The sequence below is a fragment of the Apteryx rowi genome, unplaced genomic scaffold (assembly GCF_003343035.1).
Source record: "Apteryx rowi isolate R43461 unplaced genomic scaffold, aptRow1 scaffold_882, whole genome shotgun sequence".
Classification (NCBI taxonomy): Eukaryota; Metazoa; Chordata; class Aves; order Apterygiformes; family Apterygidae; genus Apteryx; species Apteryx rowi.
In genome coordinates this window covers 191461-215942 of record NW_020451185.1, presented here as the reverse complement: position 1 = coordinate 215942, position 24482 = coordinate 191461, and the positions used below count along the sequence as shown (strand labels likewise).

The 24482-nt window shown below is 44.1% G+C and overlaps 1 protein-coding gene across 5 annotated transcripts in view; it reads right to left on the bottom strand.

Moving 5' to 3' along the window:
- ETV6 (ETS variant 6) overlaps positions 1-24482 on the bottom strand; it is a 138002-nt gene that overhangs the window by 32582 nt on the left and 80938 nt on the right. For 4 of the 5 annotated variants that reach the window (XM_026090923.1, XM_026090924.1, XM_026090926.1 and 1 more), the window contains one exon: positions 2061-2225. In XM_026090923.1, the coding sequence (XP_025946708.1) occupies positions 2061-2225 (165 nt within the window). Of the gene's footprint in view, positions 1-2060; positions 2226-2395; positions 2586-24482 lie in introns of those variants that run through there. The other variant, XM_026090927.1, reaches the window with a different exon arrangement.

The window sequence follows — 24482 nt, the reverse complement described above, 5'->3', positions numbered from 1 at the left end:
AACACTCCAAGCAATAAGGTAGCACATTTGTACCTCCTTTGATTTGGCCTGACAGACTACTGAAAACATCCATAAAGCTGTCTTTTTTTTTACCTACCAAAACAGTTACACCTGTGGTTCATGCACCACACAGATGCAGTTATACTAGCAAAGAAGTGAAAAGTCTTTTTTTCTCTCCCCTTCTGCCTGCCTCCCCTCGCCAGCCCTGAACAGGAGAGCAGCTGTGGGACTCCAAGCCCACTTTATTGATAAAGCCACTGGGGGGAGTGGATGCAGTTCTGCTGTTTTAAGCAGGAGTGGAAAGCATGCAGGTTTTACGTAGGTAGAGTTTTGAAAAACTTCATAATACTTCTATGACAAATACTATTTCATAGTTCTTTTTAAATTTCATGTATACTTAATTTGGGGGAAATGGTGTCCTGTTACCTAGAGTCCTCTAAATGTTTTAGGGACTAACTGAGACATCCTCTAAAAGGTTTCTTACTGGTGAGGAATACCTGGAGAGGAAAAGCAGAGAAAATGGGAGGGAGGAGGCCTTTAGTTTGATCATTTAAGCTCAAATTTTGGTAAGTAAGAGCTTAGCTTGCTGCTTCAAGTGTGGACTCGCAGGCCAAAGGCTCTCTTCTGGAAATGTTCTATCTCCAGCCTAAACATATGTCATCCTACTCATTTCAAGCGCCCTCACAGCACACAAGGGGAAGAGCAGGGGCATAACTTGTAGACAGCAAGGCATTGTGATGATAAGGGGAGTTGCAAAGAAGAGAGACAAAGTTGTCCTTCACAGTCCTTTCCCACCTCCCCACTTCCAATGCTCCTTTTGCCTTAAGCAGGACCAATTTTGCAATGAAATGAGCCACTGTAATGTAATGGTGAGCCATTTTGCCAGAATTAAACAAAAAAGGGTGTTTCTAGGCATCAGTTTTCACTACTGCATTACACTGGTGATAGACATTAATGTTTGGCATCTCCTACCATACAAAATTACTCCTGGATTTGAAACACATGCTTTTATAAACTTCATATATAGTAAACATAAGCCAGTTTGTGAGGCAGATTCTGCTGGAGGATGGCTGCGGGGGTGCATTCAAGGGAGTCGCCAAGTAGTTTGATGCAGAATTAATGCCATTCCCTGTTTATCAGCTGGAGCTGAGTAGCACCAGCTGTATTTCTGCACCTAGCAAACCTTGCACTGAAAGTCTCATAACGGCGATTCTGCAAGTGCTTGGTCCAAACTCTTTGATCACCTATGGTGATTGAATTACGTGCCTTTATATTTAACAGGAGTACCTTGTATGGTCATAAAAGGAAAGCTCACAATTCTTACTTAGAACCAATAGCTCATATTTAGTTAAACATCCCTGACAAAGGAGGGCGAAGGCTTACTCTGACTGTACTGCTGAAGGAGACAGACTGCAGGGGATATAAATACAGGCAGGCAACATACACATTTCTAAATCTTCCTTGTGAACAAATGGAGACAAAACAGGGGGAACAGGCAGATTGATTCACCCACTTGTCTGTGCTGTGCCTTGGGCTAGACTCCAACACCTGAGAGATTTGGTAAAGTAAAGCCCACAGGGGCTGTAAAACAGAGGAAAGGTCCCCATGGGATGGGTTTTGCAGTCACTTTTAGCAGCACACGAGCCAAGCTGACTGTGAGGCAGAATGCTAATAGGGGCTTCTTAAGAGGCTGGAGCACTTGATTAACTTGAGGCTGTAGTTGGATCTGTGAAAAAATAACCCTTTACAGGAAAGAGCTGGAAGTCACAGAGCGCTGCCAGAGCAGCTTGCTCTTCTGCAGGGAGTTTTAACTAGAAATGGGTCAGATGTTTGTGTTGGATTCAGATTCAAATTTGCCTAAAACTCAAGTATATCTGGATTTCTCTCCCCATCTTGACCTTTTTCACCTTGTTTCATGTAAGGTTGGCTGTCCGCTTTTTCCTCCCCACTGCCCCATCTGCCCTAACAAATATGAGTCCTTTTCCTTCTGCGTCCTTCTCCAGATTTTGTTGCTGCTTTTTCTCTCTCTTTCAATCGCAGCGTCTGCAAGTAATCCTCACCTGAATGAGGAGACCTGTATCGAAAGTCCTCTTTGGTTAGGAGCAGCAGAGCCTTGCCATTCATCTCAAAGGTGTTGCTCTCAATCGGCCTCAAGGAAAACTCCTTCTCTGCCCATCTGAGCCACTGTGCCACATCATCCCGGCTCCAGTAAATGGGCTGCAGACCTGTGGCAGGGAGAGACCAGCGTTGCGTTACAGAGTTGAGACAACATAGGCAAACATCAGCAAATCCCCCTTTTGTCTCCACACCGCAATGTGCAAAATCTGAGGGCAAGGTGTGGGAGGGGAACGTCATGTTAACGCAGGATTAGTCTAAGCACCGGACTGTGAAATACCTCGTTAGCTTAGGCTGACAAGGCATCCTGGTTTATCTGGGACATTTTGGAAAACAAGAACTGCCTCAGCATCCTGAGAAAAGCTTTTGGGCTATTATTTCATTCCAGGTTTCCACTGTGAAATGGGATTTTCCCCCAGCTTCCCCTTCCGAGGCGCAGAGCAGGAGGCGAAGTCCTCGTCGCCATCCATTCCGGGTGTGTGTCCTTTGACAAAACACAGGAGCGTTCTCCCTGCACGCCCCTTATAAAGTAATCAATCAAGAAGAATAAAAAGTAGTCAAATGCAAGGGACCCGTGGCCACACTTCCCGCTAGGCAGGTGGGGAATGCAGAGAATGATTTTCCAGGGCTCCAAGGAGAATGTGGCACTCCCTTGCTCCCAGCCAGCTACCACAGCATACACTGGTACAACATACACAGCCTAGACTGTTGCGTCTAGTCACAGGGCCTCAGCCAAGTTACCAGGGAAGCCAAAGGTCTTTTGCCTGCTAACCTTTACAGGGCCCAGGCAGAGACCTGGGAGGTGTGATAATTCAATATCTGTTTTACAAATTTAAAATTGCTTCCCTCCCCTGGAGAGAAGACAGCATGGTGAAGAGCTGTTTATACCTAGGTAGACAGATTATCTCCTATCCACTGGGAGATAAAAGCTTTCTTTCCTCTTCCCCCTTGTGAGATGACTCATTGTTTGATTTGTTACAATGTGTTGTGTAGAAATGAAAGCTTCACACTGTGCATAGGAACATAAAATTTGCCATATCTGATCAGATCTCTGGTACACAGCCTCTGGCAGTGGCTAATATCTTATGCTTCAGAGGAAGACGAAGCTCCCTTCCTCATTTTGCACCTGGCTGATTGTATGCTGCACATGGGAAGAAATTTCCTTCCTGGCACACCATTTGATGAGATCTGATTACCCGCCTCTTACCAAGCAATAAAAGAAACTTGGGAGATGTGTAGTGTTTTGTTTTGCCTTTTTTTTTTTTTAACAGATAGGCAACCCTTTTTTCTGTTTTAGCAAGAGGTCACATGCAGTGAATTGTAATCTGCTGCTATGCCAGATTCCCAGGCAGCAGCTTTGCAAAGTCCCAGAACCAAAACTGCACACAGGACTGGATCTGAGTCAGGGAAGGAACTGAGATCAAGCCTGAGAGAGGGTCAGAGCTGACTGAAGGAAGGGAGGTCCGCGTGGCAGCAGCAAGAATTTCCACCGGCTTTTCACCGCCCTTGTAGCACTGTATTGTATTACGTGCCACAGAGAAACAAGAAGTAACACTTATTTATTTGGGAAGAACATAAATTCTCCCTCCCCCTATTGAATGAGGGGCTGATTACTGAGGTCAGTGTGTCCTGTAGCTCCCTTCTTTTTGGAGGTCCTGGGGTGAGGTGTAGGTATGTTCCAAGACATGCAAACCATTATCTAAAATGCCAGAGTGAGGTTCATCTTTTGCTGAACAGAGAGTTATTCCTGCAGAAAACATCTTCCAGACCCCAGGCCACTGCTGGTCAGCATGCAGTTTGTCTGTAGCTATTACGGCTGGTTAAGGAGAAAGATGTCAGATCTGATGCATGAGTGACTCCTGCCTCCATCCTCCTCCCCTTTTTCCATGCCATACAAGCAATGAGTTGCCCAAAGAAACACCGTAGCATGGAAACCTAACTGGAGTTTTGATGTACACTTCACAAGATGAGGCAAGAAACAAAACAAAACATCACTGGGAAAATCAGGCTTACATGGGCAGAGCTGTATGATAACTTCACATGATCTGCATGCTCCCTTATAGATAACACCATAATGAATAACTCAGTCCCTGTACAAACACAGATCATCACTTCCCATGTGCTGGTGACAGTGTATTTTTGCCTTCTGTTCCATTAATGCAAAAGTGCCACGTCTAAGCAAAGGTTAGGCTAATCAGTGCGAGACCCAGAACAGCCAAATAAGTTACCCAGACTGGGCCAAGTGATGTGCGCTGTGCTGGCAACCCTGAGACAGTCACGACATTTCACAGTGTGAATCAGACCTCTGCGGTGTTTCAGTAGCATCCCTGAAGCTTGTGAGAAGGGGAGACCGAGTCTTCACAAAAAAAGGGGGGAAAAAAAGCCAAAAAGCAGTATGACCTAAGACCACCTGACTTCTGGTTACTGCCTGTGACGCTGAATCAGCATGCACACTTTCTAATTCAGTTTGGCTATCGCTAAAATGAGGGGGTGGAGGAGCCACATCCCTCCACCCATGGGGTGATAGCGTAATTACATGCTTGCACTGTGTTTTGAACACATAAAGTGCTGTAAAATAGGTTAACTGCTTTTCTCTGGATGGTTTGTCTCTGCTCTCGTTTCCCTCCCTCCCCACCCAATCACTTCCTTGTGAAGTCAATGTCTCCAAAAAAACCCTTTCCGCGCTACCCCCTCTGCTGCGCGCCCATTTGCTTTGCAAGGCTGAGTCCGTTTGGCCGCGGGAGGCTTTTCCGGGGGTGCAGAGCGGCGTTGCTCAAAGCGCTTCAGAAACCGCTGCTCAGAAGTAATTCTTCCATGTGCAGTACTCCATTTACTAAACTTGTTTGCCACCTTCTTTGCTCTTTCTTAAAAAGAAGCGGTCAGTTTTGGGAAAACAAGGGCATGAGCGGGTTGGCTCAGCAGCCAAAGGGATTTTACAGCAGAGTGTACATAGCTACCACTTGGTCCTGAAAATGCCTTCCTACACTCTCCGTGAAAGAAAACTAACATTGCTTATTTGGTTTTTCTTTTTTGGATACTGTGTTTTACATTTTCCCCTCTCCATCTTCTCCTTTATTGCCATGCCCACTGTGGAGGAAGATGGTCTCTTCCTAACCTCTCCAATTTTATTCTCTGTGAAAGCTAACTGCGTTGTCTAGAACTAACAAAGACATTTACCAAGCGGATAAAGCAAGGAAAATGAGGGAAGTGTTACAAAAGGAGGATGGAGCTTTGCCTGCCGAATTGACTACGGCCATCAGCAGGAAGGCTGATGAGATACCGTGGACGGGGCCTTCCCCCAGGCCACCCTCTTGGCAGCTGGCATCGCCACAAGTTCGGGGGTGAATTTTGACTCAGGGATCAGACCTGGTTCTCCTCTCATCCTGGCCGAAATTTGGCAAGCAGGCCCAGCCTTGGTCTCCTTATCTGTGTAGTTTAAAAAAAACAACAACAAAAACTTCTTCATCAACACCTGAAGGGAGGTTAACCAGAGCCATATAAGGCCTCACAGCCCGGCTCAGAGAGATTCCAGTGTTTTCCCTGGTCTGCCTTTTGCCAGCTTCCAAGCATTAGCTCCAGGACTGCAAAATCCAATAGCTTACAGAGGTGCTTATCATCTGATCGCTTCATACCCATTAAACAGGGAGCAAAATTCACCCTCACCTTCAAAATGCTGCAGACTGGAGCATGGGTGTCTTAATGGCTCATCTCCTTCTGCAGCTTATTCCTCACCTGAAGGCCTCTTTCTAGCACCCATTACACTAGCTAGGTTATAAATGGTTAGAGGGATCAATTTGCAAGCCCCAGGGCACAAGCTGATAACCATTGGGCTGCAGAAGAAATCCACTCTCTGTTCCTTTATACTGTTGCACTGACAAAATAAGTACAATGAAGAGGAGCTGATGGGGTACTTTACACCTTCTTTCTGAAGCAGCCAGTATAATTGCTTACATATGCTCAAGCACCTACACACACGCCCATGTGCGCACACACGCAGATGCATGTGCACAGTAGAAGGTAATGGTGTCCTGAAGAGGAGTTTAAATTGTTGGTCCCTAAAGATTTTTCAACTGTTTTTTAAAAAAGATGGAGCCAGCCTTGAATCTGGCACTACACTCACGTTTCGTTATCTCCTCCTTTGCTTTGGGAGAGAGAATATGTGTTTTACAGTATGAGTCGCTAGGTACAGTGGAGGCAACAGGCACAGCTAAAATGTGCCTATGAGGCGCACTGCCCTGTAGGCTGTTTTCACCTTGAGTCATTTTGGAACAATCTGAAGATGCAAATCCAGGGTGAAGTGTGAAGCACAGTACAACCGAGAGCTGCTGCGGCGTTTTGGTTCTGATCTGAGGATGGAGCCACACTGCCACATGTGTGACGGAAACAGCACTCACAGAGAAGTTTCGTGTACCTTTTTGCTCCGTTTCAGCCAGGCTTTCCATCCTGATGCCTGGCTGCCTCACGGGCAGGCTGAGGAGGTGAGAAGGGGATAAGAAAAGACTTCGCGTTTACCTGCGCTTTCCAGAGGGCAGAGAGGATGGGTCTCACTCCCACACCGAAAGCTACTCAGCACAGTTGGGCAAACAGCATGGGGGCCAGTGTGTGTAGATCAGCAGCTGGTTTCTAAACACCCAGGGACAGATGCATCATCCCACTGGCAGCACCAGGCAGGCCAGCTCTAACTACAGGACAGCACTTGAGCCTCTGGTGGGAAAATGATGCTGGAAAAGCTCATAAGACTCAAATGGCTGCTATCAACTAGCTCTTTTTGAATAGATGCTTTCTTTTTTGTTATTAATTACCTATGATCTTCCATGTTACCCATACAGCCTAACAGGGGGCTCTGCACACAGTGGTGTATGTGAAGCAACTGGGGGGCATGAGCATGTCTTTCTCTCTCCATTTCTGTGCAAGGCAACACAGTCTGGAAGAAAGACATAGGATCCTTCTCCCAGGCTCTGCCAGAGAGACTTTTAAACAGTCCTTTCTTTCCATCTTGTTCCTTGGTTTGGAAAGTTAAGCTACTAAAATGGGCAGAAGTGTCATGGGGCTCAGTTACTTAACATCTGAAATACTTTGGAAGTGTAAAATGCTGCACAGCTGCTCCGAACGCTTACTGCTTGAATGCTTACTGCTTGATACTCCTGTAGTGCTGTCTCTGCTTCTCCCTGGTTGCTTCGTGTTCAGGGTATCGATTGCTGCTGGAGGCCAGGGCCTGGCCTGGCAGAGCGCGGGAACCCGACAGCACACGCCGTGCTATGCTGCTCCATGGGAAGGGCTCAAGCGGCACCTTCAAAAGCAGCATGCTGATTACGCAGAAGGGAGTTTCAAATTAAAACGCAAATTGGGCGCTGAGGTTGTCCCGAGACTGGAACCTAATGGTGTCTCTGTTAAGGCTGAACTTTTACTGTAAGGGCCTTCCCCTTAGCTATCGATGCTGTCAGGCTGTCACCTAAGGAGAAGTCCTGCAGCACTGGTGGTCTATGCGCTCACTGTTACAAGCAGGCAGGCAGAGGATGGAGGACTCGTGCATGTAGTCACACGCCCAACTGCTTACTCCTCACAGCAAGTGCCACTTGACCCAGGTAGTAGAGAGCCAGTAGCCACTTGGCTCCTCCTGGCCCACCGAGATTGCCTCTTTCTGCAGCAGAAAGCTGGCTCTGCAGTTTAGAGGCCCAGAGACAAGCAGAGGTAGAAAAGCAGGCAGCAGGTAATCCTGGCAAATCCCCAGAGAGAATTATTTGGGAAGTGAGTACAATCCAGTACAAGGGAGATGGACTGCAGCAGAGGGAAATGCTCCTTTACAGATCTCCAGGGAAAAAACAGAATTGGATGGGGAACAGAGGAGTCATGTGATGGGCATTGAGAGAGACCCAGGCAGGTCTTGAGTGTCCTTAAAAAAGGTATAAAATGGGCTGTAATCAGAATGGCAGAGCACTGGGAAGCTTCCCACAGTGTTGTCAGAATGAACAGAGGGCAAAACAGCTTTTTCAGTAGCATTCTGAAATAAAAGGAATGGGCTTGTGTCTGCTGCAGTCCTGTAGAAGAGGATACTGGACACAGAGCACAAGGAGAGGTAATGCTTTGTGCATAGTGTGTGCTCTGGGACCTCTGTGTATGCAGAAGTGCTACAGAAAAAAAAAAAAAAAAAAAGCTAGTGAAGCACCGGGCAGGATTTCTGCCATCCTGATGTTGCTAGCTTTGCGCCCCCTGACCCAGCCCTTCTTTTCTCACTCTCTGCACAGAGACCCTGTAAAGATGACACACTCTAATCCCTTAGGGCTCCAGGGTCATGAAATAAATAAAATTGCTTTTCTAATGCAGCCTTTGGAAAGCCTGTAGGAAACATATTGATCAGAAAATGTTTGATTAGAATGATCAAGCTCTGAGCTCTCACACAGGGAAATAAATCTTTTCAATTTCCCACACCCAGTGCCAAGCTCAGCTTCCTGGAAGCAACTTCGGCCCTTTCTGGAACTGAAGTGAAAATCCCATGTTCCATCACCTCTCATGACCTGCTGACCTTACATATGGTTTGCATTTGCTGATCAAATGCACAAGCAGGACTCTAAATTAGCTTGCTGGCCTGAGACAGCTTGCTGATTAATGGTGGCAGATGAAGTCTCCGGTAGAAAAAAACCCACAGAACCTGAAGTCCATGTAACTGGGAACAGAGAGAAGAAAGGTGAAACTCTACAGAATTCAACAAGCAGAATATATTCTTTCTCACTCCATAGCTGAATGTTTTCTTCACAGATAAAAGTTAGTAAATGAAGTAACTCTCCTGCACAAAATTACTCAGCTGTGTCTATGACCCCCCCCTTCCCCAAAACAACAGCCAGAAAAGTCCCTGAACAGTGCAGAGCAATACCTGAAGTCCTCAGAGCTGTCACTGATGTCAGAATAAAGCCCCAAGTGCAGCCCCAGTCATTCCACATGACCACTGGTGTTCCAGTGCTAGTCACTGAAATTCATATTTGTCCCATAGTGGACCCCTGCTCCTTTCTGTTTCCACCTGTATCATCCACAGTTTGCTTGCAGAAAAAGCAGATCTTGGGACTTAGCCTTCATCCAGGTGTGAGCTGCCCCCTTCTGGGATCAGTCCCAGAAAACGCAGTAATACAGGAGCAGTCCGCCCGCTGGCGACAGGCAGTTTGCAGCCTGAAAGGAGAATTCATCCAGGATGCATTCCTCTTTCCTGGGGCAACCTGCTCTCAATAAATGGTGCTGATATGTGTACTGAAGTGGCCATGGTTTTAAGGAAGGGAAAAAGTGCCAGCCAAAGAAGCAAGCAACCACAGAGGTGATGAAAAGACCAGGCACTCACTTGATGAGCCATGTCCAAGAGTTTTCAGGAGTCCTGCAGAACGGCTCCAGCTTCCATTCGTGCTGTTTGCAAAACCTTTCTCGAAGCCTAACAAAAGCACTCCTTCCAGAGGAGGATGAAGACTGGCTTTTTGCATGTGGGCACCACATTCGGCGAAGGTCAAGAGGACAGCAGTGAGTCAGCAAGCTGCGGACGGCCCAAAGCCGGACAGCCGATTGCAGCCGTTCAGCCCCTACTGCAGCTGCCACAAGTAGGGATGAATCCGCTTGGGTCCAAGCTGAGCCCTGCTTTTGCTCATGCTGTGGCCATAACTCGGGAGGGCAGGTGACCAGGGGACTCCTACCAGAGCAGCTTATGCAACACCAACAGCTGCCTGGGGGATGGGGAATGGGGAAATGCTGGTTTGGATCTGCTCCCAGTTATAGTCTTAATCCACTCCTGACTCCTTCTCAACCAATTTTTGGCTGTTTTCCAGGGAGCAGACTTTGCTTTCCTACTGCTCCCTTCCAAAAGGAGCTGAAAGAAATGTCTTCTGTTGCTTTTTTCCTTGTATGTGCAAAAACTACATCCTAGCTCTAGCTGTGCCCTGACAATGGCACGGGCTAGCTAACTCCACACACCCGGCTGCCGGGAGCAAACAGCTTTGCAGGTAGGAATCAAGGAGCTTATAAAACTTTAATTTACTTCCCAGCAACTCTTTATTGTTTCAAACCAATTTATCTTAATCTAGGTCAAAATTCAAGCCTAACAAACATTCCTTACAGTTTTCCTATATTGAACACTGCCACTGCCGCAACCATGAAATACTACTATCAATAATACTTGCACATTTGCACTACACAGTGCCTTTCAACTGCAGACAGATTAGATTTTTATATCTGTTTTATAGATGTGAGGCAAAAAGTCACTGGAGACCTGCCCGTACACTGATTCAGTTGTAGTAGGAATAGGATCCAGGAACTATATTCTGTTCCTCTTTACTACTGGACAAATACAGACCATCTTCATATCTTTAGTTAACACCTAAATTCCCTTCCTAGTTCTTGTTACTTACCTGGTGTGTCCTGGCAACTGTAAATTTAACTTCAAAAGAAAAAAAAAAAAAAAAGCTGTACCAGAATGGCTTGTCAATACATTCTGTTTCTTTCTCCTTAATGCAATATGACCTTGATCTCTGGCTGTGGTGTTGATGATTTGTAAGTAACTAGCAATAAATTGATCTTAGCAATCTTGACCTACACATGCTTTTACTTAAGTCTTTTGCCTGCTGCCTAATTGCTTTACAATGGAGAGGGGTGCTGAGATCATTACCACGCTTAGAGTATGCAGCAGTAATGCTGGTGTTGGAACTGAAAGCACCAGTTTTATACAGTAGCCATTCAACACTCCAGAAATATGTGAAAAAACAAAGAAATGTTTGCTCTTACAATGAATGCAGTTGCTAAAATTAAGATAGTTCTTTCAGCAATTTATCACTTTAACCTATCATCAGCTAGGTCCCCTTGATCTTCCTTCCAGTGGTTGCAAACTTAGAGGTGATCCTACTGTTTCGGAAGAGAGGTCAGGAAGTCCTTTTAGTACAGCTGAATCAAGCGGAAAGTTCTGAAATCTCAGTTTCATATGCCAGCAAAACACCACCACCGACATAGCAAGACATTGTAATCCTTCCACCCTAAGAAGCTGCTTTCTTCTCACAAGGAGATTTTGTTCTCACATCCTGATAAAGTCGAGTCCCTTCCCCTTGACCACTACTGTCTCTGTTTTTGCAGGCATTCTCCTTCGGACTCCTAATCCAGGAGGGCTATAAAAGCCTGCTTTAATCCATCAATATACTAGTTCTTCTAAGCTTTATGCAAAGACCTGCCTCCAGGTGACATTTAATAATAAATAACTGGGGGAAATGGTGCAAATTACAGCTCTGGAGGACTGCATGCTGTGCTCAGATTTGAACCATATCTTGGGCTTTGGAGGGAAAAGTCCACTCCTTAGCATGCTGCAGACATTTCCCACTCCCAAGATGCTGCAAACCAGAGTTGTGACATGGTTAAAAACTTTAGTTCTAGCTTCATTTCTTGATGGTTCCTTAATGAACCAAATCCCTGCTGCTTTTACTAGCTGTCAGTCATTTCTCCAAGAAGGCAGTGCTGTCCTAGAGAAAGGTCAGGTGCTTAAAACAACAGCTCTAGATCCTGGGGGCCCTTTTCCACACCCAAAGGGATGTGGAGACCCCTGAGATGGACCCCAAACTGCACTAGAGCACATTACCCATACTGCAGAAGTAATTGCACTGCATTTGCACAGGACCCTTTTTATCTACCCTTCCAGTGTAAACCATGCGTAGAAAGGCTTCTTGTACGGAGGTACTTGTGCTTGAAATACATTGATAATGAGAACAAATTAAGTGTGTGCTCTTTGATTATCAGATGATAAATTATCATGATTATCTTTGCTGCAGCGTGAGAATTGCTTCCTCTCCAGGGTTTAACTCCTGCTTGCTCTGAAGCTAGTCAGCACACCCACTAACTTCTGATATTAAGCCAGAAAAAACAATTGCTCCCACTTAAGTTCATGTCTAAAGAAGTTGAGGCATTACTTCTATCTGGGGCCACTTGAACATACTGTCCATGCAATCAGAATTCAACACTAATGTTATGAATTGGGATGGTAGGCAAGATCCTCTTTGGCATCTTGCCAGATCAGACCAAGGATGCTGTGCTGTGCTTCTCAAAGATGTGTGCATGCTGCAGTCAGAAGTACAGCTGCAGCACTCGCAGTCATCCCTGGGGTACCTGCTGAACGAGCTCCCTGCAGCACCAACCACAATACGGCCTTCAGCATATGCTGTACATTCAGCCTAGCCTGCCTGACACTGCGGTGGCTAGTTCATGCTGAAGTCTGTGGGTACTACGGCTTTGGCAAATTCTTGGTACACTAGCTCTGACACAGTCTCACCTCTTGACTGCAGTACAGATACATACTTGTGTGAACTACAGCTACCTGTCTTCAACTGCCTCAAATATCAGAAATACGTAACTCAGTTTCATCCCTCCAGCTTCGGTGTCTTGCTTAAGTCCTCTGTTTTCTATTACTCTCTCTGGTAGGAAGGGGCCAGAACGAAGATGATGATTTTTATCTCAGCACTGGGTGATCAGCACTCAACATACCGGCCTTCAAACAAGCTACTTCCAGGTTACAGCCTGGACAATACGTAGTGTTCTGCTGACTTAATACTCTTCTCTGGCCACCTCCTCTGATGTGCCAGTGCAATTGGTGGAGGGGCTGTGCTGTGATCTTGATGAGAGAGATAATCTGTATTTAAGTATATAGATGCATTGGTCTTCACCAGATCATCTCCCTGGGCTGATGAAGAGTACAAGTGCGCTAATGGTTAGGTCAACACAACCAAGAGGGGAGGAGAGGCAAATTACAAAAAGACAACAGCTGGATGTGGTGACAGAGAAGGGAGGAAATGCTGCAACTAGTATTGTTTCAGAACATATCATGTCACTGAAATATGCATGGGCTCATATTATTTGAGTTTAATCTTGGTGATATCACTGAAAAAGGCTTGCTTCCAGGACTGGAAAAATTAGTGAAATGTCAATGCAGGCAAATAATTTACCTATGCATTTCCAGTAGAGGATCAAGCTTTGAATGAAAAGGAAAACAAAGGGATGAGATAAACCACAAGGATGTTTTGTCTCATCCTGCTTTTCAGGTTTCTTGCAGAAGTAAAGGTGCTGTGAAAGAGACTGCATACCTAGTAAGGAGGAGCAACTGATACCATCATAGAATCACAATCCTCAATACACTCTAAACCTATTGTGCTAGTATAGACACCTAATGACTTCAACATCAGTGATATTATCTTGTGCTTTCCTTCTTTCCACCCTTCCTTTCCCCCACAGAGGATAGCTATCCACAGCACTTGCTATCCCCAACAACCTACTGGAGTACAACGACCAAATGTGCAGGGGGCAGAAGGGACTTCTGCCTCCTGAGATGGGCATCATGTGCTAGGGTTGGGAGACCCAGAGCCTCCACCACGGTGGGAACTGCCCCTGGGAGCAACGCGGGGATCCAACTGAGGTCAGAACAGCTGTGGAGATGGTGATTATGGGCAGCAGGGAGGGAGGAGAAATTCCCCCTCCCATCCCACTCATGGTGCCCAGAAGTACATTGACTTCTCTTTCCAAAGGTTGGCGGGTAGCATGATTATTTTTCTTAGTTTCAGTATTGTGAAGGAATAAAATGGTATCACTTGTCAAAAACATTCTGTATCATCTGATAACTTCTTTACATTGCTTACATTTGTGCCTGGTGGTCTAAAACATGGAACAAGGAGGAGTCACTGCCTATAGGACATGCCAATATAAGCAAATAGGAAAGGAAAGTAGAAAAGGGATCAAATGTACAAGCAAAGTGAATAATATGATGATGTGCATATAATGCTGGTTCCCCAGGGAGCCAACTGAAACTACGGGAGTCCCCATGCACTCATTACTGAGTCAACAGTGTTAAAATGTAGTTGAAATATTTTCTCATCAACTTGTATAATGAAATTTTTCATAGGAGTACCTCCCCTTATTTTAGCAAATTTCAACAAGCTCTGTAGAGGACGCTTTTCAAATTACATATCTCATCTGATGCAGAAGTCCAGATTTATAGATGTATCTCTTCACATGCCATTTGTATTCACAAAAGCTCATTCACAATCATGTTGCAGTTAGGAATCCAATAGAAGTGTCTCTCTAAAGTAGTAATTTCTCTCCCATTCTTCCAATTCTTCAAGACCTGCTTGTTTTACAAAGCCCAAACCAGTTCAGCTTCATTCTTTAGGATCATAACTTCCATATCATCTCAAGTTTCTGCTCTTTTGGGAAGACTGATTCACAACCAACTTGCATAAGGGGGAACATCTTTTAAAAAAATCACCATTTGGACCTACTGGTTTTGTGTCTGGACTTGTCTGAACTTGGCCATCCTTGATCTGGTGTCTTCTGTCCTACCAAGAAGCACTTGCCTGGATATCCTTTCTCCATTACAGCAGAGATGCTATGTCCTAAGTTCAGTACCCTTGAAAGCTGCTTTTGCCAACAATACAAGCATGAGCAATTTTTGGAAATGCTTGAGGAGGGGAAAGTTCTTGATGACGAAAACACAGGAGCCAAATCCAGATTACAACAGGCTTGCACTGCTATAAACCGCTCCAGCTGAGAATCAAAGTGTGCCTGCGTATGGGAGAGAGATGACAGGCAGGGAGAAAGAAAGACATGTGATGTAAGAAGATACAAAGTGAACATGCACACGAGGGGAAGATGATGAACCATGTTTGGAAGAAAGGATATCTTCCAACTTTTCAGGTTGCCCTAACTCTTCCCTTCATGCCTGTTTTTACAATTTCTACATTATGGAAATAACCATAGCTAATAGATTTGTCCAGATACACATTATCAGTGCAAAGCAGTTGACATTCCAGGTCTTTCCTTTCTTTCCAAGTTAGAAGTGGAAAACCACTTCCTTGAAATGCTCTGCTTATTAACATGATATTTATTTTTTCACATGACTGGGGTCAACTGGCTTAGCAATGACAACATGGTACAGAAATGCAGATATGGGCACATTGTCAATTTGGGGGGAGAAGTCTCCTTCAGCAATTTCACACAAAATGACTTTAGGGAATGCAAAGCGCCAAAAAATTTTCCCGTGAAGGCCTGAAAAAAACTGCAGACTCTGGATGTCTCACACCACTCTGGCAGATAATAAACATAGAGCATATGGGCTCAAATACTGTCTGTTCATGAAAACACAGTCCCCAGCATTTGATGCCATGCACAGTTTCTGAGGACACGAATGCAATTTCAAAAAGGCCCTTGTTCTTCAGATGTTTGGATAACCAAACAATGGAAATTCAGAAAGAAGGTTTCTTCATGGGCTGGTTTATTCCGTAACAAATTATAACTTTTTTTCTGATACCTTTTTCTGAAGTAGCTGGAACAACTAGCAACTGTTAGGTTGGTCTTGTCCCATATTGTCTCTTCCCGGGTCTGACCTAATTTGTTAATATTTAGGTCCTGAAACAGGACTGTATTTTGAGATTAATCCTCAAAAGTGAGCGTGGGGATTAACTTTTAACAACATGTCTTGTTGATGCCTTGTTTGGAACTTTTTCTAAATTTCCTCTTCCCCCCACTATCTCTGAGACGTGCACACTGTGTGAAGAGGAGATTTCTTTTGTCAGCTCAACCTCACCCTTATTCATTTAGTGCTGTCACAGTCATGCTTTTGCAACTCTGCTGATGGAATCAGGTAGGAGGAGGAGGAGGAGGAGGAGGAGGCTGATTTGGCAAGAAGAGTCTTTTGTTTGCACATATATACCTTGGTGTTATCAGAAAGAAAACAAGGAGTGAGCAGCATGCATTGAACAACAACAACAGAAAAAATCACAGCACTTTTATCCTGTTTTCCCCCTTCTCTCGCAGGCCTATAAGTGAGCCTCTGTGTGTAAGAAAAGGGCTGGCGTACATAACAGGTCTCACTTCACTGCCTCCCCTTAGTTACTAAACAGCATCTTTGTGGCAATCACAGCAATTGCTAACCTGGAGAAGCGATATTGGGAAATAAGTTGTTCTCAGTAAGGGGTTTTTAAAATTCAGCTTAGGAATCAGTTTTTAAGAAAGAAAGAGTTTAAAAACGTAACAACAAAGAAGGGGTCTAGAAGAATGGGTTTAGACACACATTAGCATGGCCAAAGAGCCAAATGCAGCACACTGAGATTTTTGTGTGGATCTGAGCATATTACTATCTCTTCAGTTTTGTGTCCAGAGAAGGGATTTTTCACTGTAGAGGGCAAATCACCACAGAACTTAGCCCAAAGTTGCACACAAAATACCAGTACTTCTAGAGGCATAGTTCTGCTTTTTGTTGTTTTTCTTTTTACCAAGGGTTCATACATAAACATAGCCCCCAGATTTTACTGGTCATAGAGGCAGATGGCACTGATTGGGATGGAGGAAGCACAGCTCCCCAACATTGAATTTTCTAGTTCTCATTCTAGTTCAGTCCACTGATGGTTTTGCAAGGCCTGACCTGAATTTTTGCAGGACCTGCATCTCCACGCAATAAGAAGGGCCTTCAACACTCTGTGCTTATGTTAGGTACTTCCCTGAGGAATGCCTCTCCCAGTGGCCTCCCACCAGGTAGGTCCCACAGCCCTGCTGAGCGCTTCACCCCAGCAGCACCAATGCACGCACATTTCTGCTGACTCCACTAGTCTCCAGTAAATCCTGTTCTTCCGCCCAGGACTTTATCATTCTCCCTCTCACTATGGGGCCATAGAGAGAAAGATAAAATGTTTGGGTTCCTATTTTTGCATGCTGTCCTGCTTTAACACACAGAAAGATCACACTGTGGTTCTGCAGTCTTTACCGTCTTGCTCAAGCAACGCCACTCAAAGTTATCTTTCAAGCCTGGGAAGCAGAAAGTAGAGTCAACAGGCATTAACATACCAGATTCCTCTTCAGGGTGTCCACCCAAGTCAAAATGTAACACTTTACCTGACCCATTCATCTACCATACCCACAGGCTGCCTCCAGACAATTTGGGCACAGCCAAACCCTAGCTCTGAAAAATCCCCTCATGAAAATTATTCCACTCAGCTGAATGCTGAACCAGTGACCAGTTAATGCCTGCTCAAGGTTTGGAAAACATTAGTTTTCAATCCTGAGAAGTATGTCTGCATCTCCTGTGGAAATCAGTATTAATTCTGACTATTCAGCAGCAGTGTTAAGAGTAGGACCTAAGGCACCAAAAGGGGGAGGAAAGCTTCCCAGAATATCAAGAATTTATGTTACTGATTTTGAACATAATGTCTTCCTTCTCTGTAATTATCAAAATACTTCACAAGTCTTGATACACCTCACTATTTAGAAAACACTGTATAAAATTAGATTCTCCTATCCTTTGTGTTCCTAATTCTGCTTGCCCATCTGTGGAGTGAATCTAATCATAGGAGATAAATATCTACAGACGTTAGGAATCCTAGAAAAAACTTAGGAAAGACTCGGCCAGATAGAAAAGAGAGCAGCACCCCTGGATTGGGCAGACTGAGGTGGGCTGAACAGCAGGACGTGTTTCTTCTTCCCTTCTGTCTTCAGAACGTGAGTCAGGGTGGAGGGACACCAGTGCATAAATTTCCATGAAGCCTTCAAGGAAATCTGAGCCTATTTCTGCAACCATGTCAAAGCCCAGTGAGTTTTTTGGGGTTTTTTTTTTGCTCTTTTAGGTTGCTAGTATCCATATGAAATGGAAAGGTCGGTAATTAATGAACAAATTAAAGTTGAAACTTCTCTTCCTCAGAATACCTATCTACTAAAACTATCCATGGTGTCTTAGCTTTGATTAGCATGGCCAATACTGAAATGTACTGGAAGTGCCATGAGGATGTTTGCCCTGTCCGGGATTCATTTAGTATCTCTGCCAACCTTTTAAAAAGACATAAAAAAGGAGACAATTTTTAATCTGCTTTCATGGTTTGGTTGCCAACATCACAGGCTAAAGCCTCATCTCCTCAAGAAGAGGGACTTGAATATGTCCGTAGCTGCTGTTTCCTAATTGGCAGGCACAATGGAGAAGCCTTTTGGCTACCCTGATAAGGTCATTTGCATAACTTTACCCAAGTGGCTTTGCATATATTTTTTTTCTCTCATTAGCTTCTTTTTCCTTCTCTCTCCAGTTCATCAGTTCCCAGACATTTCTCCATGTGTCACAGAAGCCCTAGGAAAATGTTATCTATGGTTAATCCCAATATTCATTCAGTTATATGTTTATTGATTTATTTTTATTTCTTGTAAAGAGTCAGTACATTTCAGTAACTCTATTCTTATCTGCACAATGTTAAATAAAGAAAATTGTATTGTTCATGCAAAAAAAAAATCCTGTTTTTTTCTGTATAGGTTTCTTTCAAATTCAATCAAAATGACTGTGGGTTTTCTACTTTTAAATTAAAGTACCCTAATTATATTCCTTGTAAGCCAAAGAACATTTGTCAGCTATTTGAAAGCCAGAAACTGAAAGCAATTCTGAACAAAAGTGAAAGTGATATTCATACTTCTATTGTCAAAATTGAGATAAATGTAAAATTGCAAAGCAACCCCCGTAACTAGTGGAAAGGAAGATGAATATTAAGGTGCATCGATTTTCGTAAATATGACACTGAGGTAATAAACAGGACACTGAGGGCTGCACAGTTTAACCCATATTCTTGTGAGCTTTTATTTACACAAGCAGCTCCAGTGATCTTAGTGGGATGCCTCACTTGGATAACTTCCTTCCAGGGAGAGAAAGGGTTGAAAAATCTGTCTTTCCGTTGGTTGAAGTTATTTTAAAAATACATATTTTTAATCTAGGAGGGTCTCTTTAAGTCCAAGTTCATTCTTCTCGAAAGGATTATGCTGAAATTTTGACACATTCCAAAGTTACCACTAACAATACAAGCCCTCGCCTCATTTAAAAAATACCTAGTATCTATAAATCATCGGGCCTGATGCTGTGTTTGCAGAGAAGGACAGAACACAGCTATTTAACTAAATACAGCAGCTAGCACAATGAGGTCCTGGTCCATGTCAGGGGCCAGGAGGTGCTGTCCTAATATAAAACAAATGATCTTCCTCATCTAATCCAATATCCCTGCATTATTATTCTGTGTAATTGTAGCATCTCAGTTGTAATCATAAACCAGGAACCTAGTGTATTTGGTAGTGCATGCATACAGGAGAGGAATGATATTTTTGTCCAGAGAGTTTGTTTAGATTTTAATCTCTAGTAGAGCTATTAAGAGGATGTAGATTATCGGTATATTCCTCAAAACCCTGGCTCATGAAAGATAAACATAACGGCAATGATGAGGTAACATCACAGATTTTGCTATAGAAGGCAGCATCTCGGTCTCCACAGAGGGTAAGTGAGGGGAAAAAAAGGAGTTTGTGGCACTCAGGAGACTAGTGAGCCTCTTAAACAAAGCTTGTCCTAATATACAAAATCAGAGTCACTGAAAAAAAATAAAGAAAAGAAAAAGCAATATTTCAAGGTTGGTATTAATTTGTTGCATTCAAAATGGAACCACTTTTCACTGCTTTGGTTTCAAAACACTTACTGTAAAGTTTACTTTGTGTTTTGCAAAAGACAGGTTTTGGGAAAAGCAAAATTTTTCCATAACTCTCATGAGAATCTTTTTAATAACCATTGCTAAAACCTCATTTTTTTCAGCTTGGAATATTTTTGGAAAAAAGTAAAAATTTTATAGCATTGACCTTTTTTAGAAGAATTTTGTTTCAAAGACAGCTGCTTTTATAGTATTAAAAACTAATGTCAAGAAATTTTACTGGCAGACAAGCACTATTAATGACTTCACTCCTGAACTTCACTATTTATATTTACAAATTAACAATGCAAATTCTCAGTTTACTAATCTGCCAGTTGGATCATTTTTTGCAGCCTTGAGCTGTTTTACTTTACTCCACTGAAAATATTTAATAGCCAATCTGTAGTGAACTCTCATTTTCCCAAGACTTTATTACATTTACACAATATATTACAGAACACTTTATGGTATATTATTAAGCATCATAAATTATTAAAACCAAATTACATTTTTTGAATGAACAATATAGGGCTGTACCCTGGACTTTCTTTAGCATACTTACTCACTTTGTCCAAGTACATGGTGAGGTTTATATATTACCTCTACAGCATGACAGACACACTTTGCAAACACGTACCATGCTATGCAGATCTCCTAACTGAATTTTATGACCTAATGGGGTCTACCCCAAAGCCTGTTACAGGCAATGGCAGATCTTCCTCTTGATTTGAGTGATTTTTAACTGCCAGTCTTCTCATGAGTGTCTTTCCAGCTTGATAGCATGTGCATGTGTTTAGAAATCTTTGGGCGGTCTCAGTTAGATTAGTTCAAGAGTCCGCGAGCTCCAGCCTGCAAAGCACATATTGGTGGTCTGCAGAAAGCTGGCTCTCCTCCTTGTTTTTTCCATCTGCTAAATTACATTACAGACTGCTAAAAATATAATAAATACTTTCCTACTATTACTTTCTCATGTAAACAGCTGAGTTATTTGCCACAGGGATATTGAATAGGAATGGAAGGAAAAGTAGGTCTATACACTGCTGTGAAAAAAAGGAGCTTCGAGCAAGGAGGACAGTGGTCAAGGGACCAGGAAGACCTGAATTCAACCACAGGCCTCCTGTGTGATTTGGCACAAAGTGCTTTTGACCCAAGAAACTCACGCGCACTGAATACAGCCAGGAAGAAACTACCACACTCTTCAAGACAACCATTCCAGCCCAGCTGTAGTTACCAAAGCTGATGCGGTTACGGACAAGCAAAACACTATTCATACTGAGATATCAGTGAGCAGCCCAAGAATCCCTGCAGACTTAATAGCTCTCTCCTGTAATTATCCTCTCTACTGACTATATGTTTATCCCCTTTCCTCTTTATCAGTATTTAGTAAACTTATTCATGCAGTACCTGGTGTTCCCACTTCACTAGACTCCATGTATGTATTAATGCATATGCAGGTCTCGTGTAATTAAGGAATCAATGTATGTACAGGCAATGTTAACTTTGACATTTCCTCACCTTTACAATCTTAACAGCTGCAACACAGAATATATATACATTGCATGTAATTTTTTCCCTTGTTTTTAAAGTAGCAGTAAAGGAAAAAAAAACCCTCAGAAATTCCACCATGGCATCATAATGAAACCTGCCTGGGCCAGCAACAGGGCTAGCACTTTTAGACCCAACCTACGGACCTTTGCCACCTTTCACTAGGGGAGCAACTGACAGCAGCAGGAATAAGCTGTCATCTTTTATGGGAACCAGCAGCAGTAGTAGGGCACAAGACCTTCTGCCATAACCCTGACACCTTTTGCCAGCAGGTTATGCAGATGTCTGTGAGAACAGGGGATGAAGGAACCCGTCCTCCTAGCCCAAACTCATGTCCTTCTCTCTTCACTTCTGATTGTGCCAGTGCCCAACCCTCAATCTCCTCTCCCAGGCTCCTCACTCCAGGCTTTTTCCCCCTGCGCCCAGAGTCTGAGCTCCTCATTTCTGCCTGTGAACAGGGAGATCCCTCTTTCGTCTGCAGGGCCCAGCAGAGGGGGTATTGAGAACACAGGAGAGACAGGCTCTCTTCCTTCAGGCCTGCGTTTCAAATCCAAAGACACTAGAGCTTTTGAGAGTTTAACACCAATGTACTGTTCTCTGTCCTGGCAAAGAAAGCATCAGCCATGGCAGTTAAAACATAGGAAAGTTGTCAAACAATCAAAAACAAGTTCTTATCATGGGAGGTGTCTGGGAACGTGCATAACAAGTGGTGCTACCATTCACTCTGCAAAAGGAGCTAGTCATTACTCCTGGATGCCTTCAAGCTCTGGCAGGTTATGCAGCCAAGGGCCTGAAGGCAACACGTGACCCCAGGGCCACTTCTTTGCCCTACCAGGAGACCAGAAGCAGTGTCTGACTCCTGTCTGCCCCATAGTTGAGAAGCACCATATGCAATTTGGGGTCCCCTGACAGCTAAGACAGGGGACGGCCTACAGGCCTATCTCACAAACCCAGCGACTGGGTGGCTGGGCCAGCTGGCCAGCCTGCCTAAGTTTGTGAGTCAAGTCAATGCATTTTTCGTTAATCAAACTGAAGCAATTATTGCTGGTAGAATGAAGGCTGTGTTGAAACGAAGCTGTATTGAAAACTATAAGCATAAAACATCTGCCTTTCCCAGCTTAGCAGACCTAAGTAAGGTTCCTTCAGGACTTTTTAGTTTAATTTCATTGGATCTCAACCTGAATTTCTACAGTAAGGCAAACAGAAAAGCAAGCAAGCAAATACAATATCTTCACCAGAATCAAGAGGCTGAGCTCTGAAGAAAACACAAAGGTTCAGGTCAAGATGTTTGGAAGATAATTCTCTCTTTTCTATTTTTTGATATAAAATTGCCATAGGTCTTTGACATAAATAAATATAAAAAAAACATGCAGACAACGAACCCTGTGTAGGCAATATTTATGTAATTGACCACAGCGGGAGATGAGAGTACTAAAAAAAGGAGATGTAAGGACTGTTATCAGGAACTGGCAGTATTGTGGGGGGAGCTGTAGAAGACACTGTATGGTAGAGACAAATACATCAAACAGCATGGATAGCTGAGGAAAAACAAGGGCAGAGAAAAAACATTTTGAAGAGTTGTAGGGGGACACTGTGGAGGGCAGAGGGTCGTTTGGTGAGAGGGGAGCTCAAAGGACTGTTTAGGTGCAGCTCAGCGTTGACAGACTGACAATTTTAAAGTCCTGCTTATTCATATAGTTGGTCACCACTGATCTTGACAGAGGAGATGGTAGTGGGGGCAGAAAGCAGCACTAGCATCATGTCATTATATATGAGGAAGCTGAGGCACTGAGAGGTTAAACGGCTGGAATTGTGAAAGGATGTAGGTCATTTTCAGGCACCTTATTGGCACCGGTGTTCCCCAAGGTGCCACCTAACTGCATAGGTGTTGCAATGCCCATCAGCACTGTATGCCTTTGCCTAAAGAGCGCTTTTACACCGGCATGCTTGTCCCATGTAAGTGCTGTACATCCACCCTTGGGCTGACTGGACCTTGCAGACAGTTCTTAGGAGGTCACCAAACTTGGGCCTTGCAGCGCCATTTCCCTTGCCTAAAGTGACAAGCGATCTGCGTCAGAGCCTAGAGCACCATTCTTAGTAATAGTGACTTAACGGCAAGACCATTCTTTTTGTATCAATATAAGAGCAAAACCCTGTAACTGATAAGCAGAGGTTCTTCACAGACTGCCAGGGACAGCCATGGGCTTAGAAATGGTATGGCTGCAGGATCCTCTTTCTTCATGAAAGCAATTAGGAGGAGACTGGCAACATTTTCAGAAGGTGGGGTCCTTCCATGAGGATGAGAGTCCTCCGGCGAGATGGGCAAGGCAAAGTCTTTTTCCTTAACCAGTTATGAGCTTTAGAGCCATACTTGGTTCCCAACTTGCAATAGGAAGTTTAACTACAGGCCATCTTCAAAGCTTGAGAAATGCTAATGTAGCTGACCCACAAGGAGTCCCCCGCAATAAAAATGAATCCATGGCTTTTGGGGACTTGGGTTAACAACATCAAACCATAATGGCCAGCCGTAGCAAAGATTTCATCAGTCAACAGCAGTCAGGGGGTTTTCCAGTGAGCAGTTCCTCCATCCTATCGCCCCAGATCACTCAAGAAAGTGGTTGACTCTTCCTGCCGCCCAGCCTCCCCCGGCAGAAAGCACCAGGTGACAACGCCTCTTCAGCTGCTGTGGTCTGCGGGCTCAAGCGTCTCTGTTATCTGCCCCCGGCAGCATCTCTGCTGACAGGAAGTTTCCCAGAGGTTTCCATCACAGGAAATTTCCTGTGGGGAAGCACTTAGTAAGCAAACAAAGGGTTCCTTGGTACAAAAGAAAAGTGCACACACACACACACACACACAGCTGGTAAGACACACAAAAAAGGCTGAAGCAGCTTGAGCAAGGGTTTTAGATCACAGGGCCCAAACTTTCTGAGAGGAGACCCACATAACTTCAGAGACTGAGGCCTAGAAATCAGCAGATTAGACCATTATGCTCAAGTTTGGCTCACAGGACTGAAGTTCAGCTGTCACGGTCAGCTGTGGTTTGACCTCTCCCAACAGAGTCAATAGCCTTAATGCAGCTTTTAATACAAGGCTGGAGAGAGCAGAGACTACGCATTGCCAAGTATCACTGAAGAGCTCACTTTGCTGTCACCTAGTAACGGGTTTGACCACACAAACACACGCACACACACTCCCGTGTAGGCTGCTCTGAAAACCCCATCCTGAGGTATTTCCAGGTAGTTCTTCAGAGCAACAACTGGCAGTTGGCAGCTAACTGCTGCTGACCTTCAGCTACCTTGGTTTAATGTTGTTAGAAATTGCACTTTCTGTGACAAAGATCTTTTGTCTACCTCA